The 3262-nt window shown below is 55.9% G+C and overlaps 1 protein-coding gene and 1 pseudogene across 1 annotated transcript; one reads left to right on the plus strand and one right to left on the minus strand.

Moving 5' to 3' along the window:
* Positions 1 to 3262, plus strand: part of LOC110391550 — an 11581-nt pseudogene that overhangs the window by 4218 nt on the left and 4101 nt on the right.
* LOC110391551 (platelet glycoprotein VI-like) lies at positions 1710 to 3237 on the minus strand (the record flags this gene model as incomplete). The annotated part of the gene is given in 3 exon segments (XM_021383453.1): positions 1710 to 2275; positions 2698 to 2734; positions 3135 to 3237. Coding segments are annotated over 3 exon segments (153 nt in total), but the record flags the coding sequence as incomplete, so codon positions are not given.

Here is a 3262-nt window from a genome sequence, read left to right on the forward strand (position 1 = left end):
GATGGGCAGACAAATGGGCAGATTGATGAGGTATGTAGGCAGATAGACAGACAGAGAGGTGGAAGGATGGAGAGAGAAATGGACACAGAGTGCTGGGACCTTTGATGTGTCCGTACTGGATCAGGAGATGCACGTCCCGGAGCAGGCAGCCAAGCAGGAGGAGGACGGGCAGATGGATGAGAACGCAGTGGGGCAAAGTGCCCCCACAGTGCTGGAAAAAGGAAGGGGCAAAAATGAGAGAAGAAGAGGGAAGGGAAGAGAAGAGAAAAAGGAAAATGAAACAGAAGGTGATGCTGTATGTGTCGGTGCTGGTAGTTGTGGAGCTGCTGCTGCTGCTGCGTGGCTGTTGGTTCCCCTTCCTCTGGGCACAGCTGGGAGCTTTTGTGGCTTAGGTGGGCTTGTCCCTGTGGTGCCGGTGGCATTTGTCCCGCCAGCCGCCCATCACCCTCCTGCAGCTTTTCCAGAGCCATGCTCAACGCCGGCCCCTCTGCCTGCTGCTGCTGTTCCAGGGTGAGGTGCACAGCTACAGCGACGTGCAGGGGAGGAGGAACCACTGCACCCGCACCTTCATCCTGTGCCTGGGATTGTGCCTGGGGGAAACTGCAGCTGTTTCCTCCCCAGCGCCCCTCCCTGTTTCTGGAAATGACTGGTGCTGACCAAGGGTCTGTGCACGGACTTGCACATGTATCAGCATCTGTGCGTGTTTATGTGTGTGTCAGGGTCTGTGCATGCATTTGCACTTGAGAACGCTGGCTGGCTTTCTGAGAGCAAGGCAAGGTCCATCCCTTGTTCCCATCCTCCGAATTCAGACTGCAGAAATCTTTCCTGATCTCCTGGATGTGGCAGCACCACACACAGTGGCTGAGTGCTGTTACGTTCAGCAGGGAATGGGCTCTGCAGGGCTGTCCCTTGTTGGTGCCAGGATGTCAGTGCTGCAGCAGCAGTGTGTTGAATGCGGTGCCTCTCCTTCTGGGCTGTCAGCAGTGCTGCTCCCAGGACAGCGCACTCGGTGGCTTTTCCTTGCTGTGGCCACAAGTTCTGTTCTTTGCCAGCGGCTGGAAATCCTTCCCGTCCAGCACTGGGATGGTGCACATGGTTGTGAGCCCAAGCCATTTGCGGTGGGGAAGGGCACAGCCTGCACCTTTGCAGCTGCTCAGGAGCAGGGCAGCAGCCCAGCACCGGCATTTCCCAGGCAGCCATGGCTTGACCATGCTCACACCTCTCCCGCCATAGAGCCTTCCTGGGCTAGAGATCAGAGGTCACCTCTGCACCTTCCCGCACAGAGGGGATCCTGCCAACACCGCCACGTGAGTGTCACGTCCCATCGTTGAAATGAGGAGGGGCACACGCTGCAGACAAATGGGCAGAAGCATCCAGAAGCCGAGGGCAGCTCTCAGAGACGAGAACCAGCACAAGCGGAAGGAAGGTAGCAGCCCTGTGAGCAAGGGATGGCAGCGAGTGAAGGAAGAGCTGAGCGCTGTGAGCAGCAGCTCTGAGGCTGCTGTCCCACTGAGAGCAGTTGTGTTGGAACACGCTCTGCTCACATCTGTTGGGATCTCCACCCTTTGCGCCCCACGTTGGGCCCCCACCACAAGGAGTGCGGTGCTGGCACCCGGCAGCAGCTCAGCACCACACAGCTTGGATTCTCAGTGATTTCTCCCAGTGGGATAGGGGAGAGAATCAGAGAGAAAAAATGTGGAACTCTGAGGTTGAGATAAAACTTGTTTAATAAGACAGAAGTGGAAGGGTGAAATAACAGAGATGATCCATAGGGGATCTATGGGGAAATTATACTGGATGGAATGGGAGTCATCGGCCCTGGATGTGATCTGTAGGGCTGGGGTGGATTGAGACTGACCTGGGGATTCCACAGCACTGATGCTGGAGGTCGGGTGGATTGGGAAGGATTTGGGTTTGTCAAAGAGTGCTGAGGGATTTGAGGTGCCAAAGGAAGGATGCTGTGGTTAGGGATGAGCATTTAGGAATTTGGTGTGATTGGAAAGCACCTGGAGGGCACTGGTGAGGAATTAGTGTTAGATCTGAGGAGATCTGGGACTCATTGACGGGTGAAGAGAGCATCAGGGAGCTCAAAACAGGGAATTTGGGTTTCTGCACAGTGCGCCCCAGAAGTGTGTCACCCTGGGCGGAGGCATTAGTAGGGTCCCCCAGCACCCACATTAGCACAGATAAATGGGAGCTGGGCGATGGCGGGTGCCCACATGGGGCGGGAGCTCCTTGTCAGCGCAGGTTGGTCCCTCACTGTCACCAGGGGCACCTGGAAACAGTGGAGAACGAGAGTGGGTTTCCTCAGTGTGACTGGGAGGAGGGACACCTCTGCTGTAAGTGTGCGGGGGTGGTCATTGATGGCGTGTTTGAGGATCTGGGGGGGCTTTGATCCGGGGTCCCACTGGTCCAATATTGGGAGTTCCTATGTGTGGCTTTTGGAGGTCCCACGACATGGTTTAGGATTGCCCACACTGTCAGAGGGGTGTTTAAGGCTGGGAGATCCCCAGGGGCTCCAAGGACTTCAATTTGGGGCCTGGGAGGTCTCCACAATGCAGATTTGCACTTCCCCATGGTCAGGATCTGGGAGGCGCACGTAAATTTAGAGTAAGCCATGTGAGGTGGGGGTCCAGGTGGAGTATGGGGAGTCCAAGGGGCAGGTTGAGATTTGGGGTCCCTGACCCACAGCCTTACCTGGAAGTGCACAGCCTTGGGAATTTGTGGGTGGGCCCTGTGTCAAAATGGGAGGGGAACAGGGTGGGTGTTATGGGGGGGATGAGGGGGAGTGAGACTTGTTGGGCATGTGGGGATATGTAGGGGATGGAAGGGGAGGATGACACTTGGGTGCATTTATAGGGGATCAGTAAGGGATTGTGCTCAATGCACAAAATGACTGGGGTAATCTATAGGGACTGGAAGGGGAGGCAGGGGGCACGTGGGGGGATTTATAGGGGATGGAATGGGGGCGGGGACACTTGGGAAATTTGTAGGTGACCAATAGTGGATGGAATGGTACACCTGGTGGATTCTAGAGGAGAATGGAAGGGGAGGAAGGGGAGAACTGGGGAGATGTAGAGGAGATCTACTGGAGATCTCTAAGACATCGATAGGAGATCAAAACAATTTAAGACCTTCCCCACCAGGATTCTCATCTCTCTGTACCCAGAGGCTGTGGGCATCGACGACGAAGAAGATGCCAAGGACAAAGATGAGGGCAGCAGCGCAGCCCCTCACCTCCGCCACCACCAGGTTCCCACGG

This window comes from Numida meleagris, unplaced genomic scaffold, assembly GCF_002078875.1.
Source record: "Numida meleagris isolate 19003 breed g44 Domestic line unplaced genomic scaffold, NumMel1.0 unplaced_Scaffold403, whole genome shotgun sequence".
Taxonomy (NCBI): Eukaryota; Metazoa; Chordata; class Aves; order Galliformes; family Numididae; genus Numida; species Numida meleagris.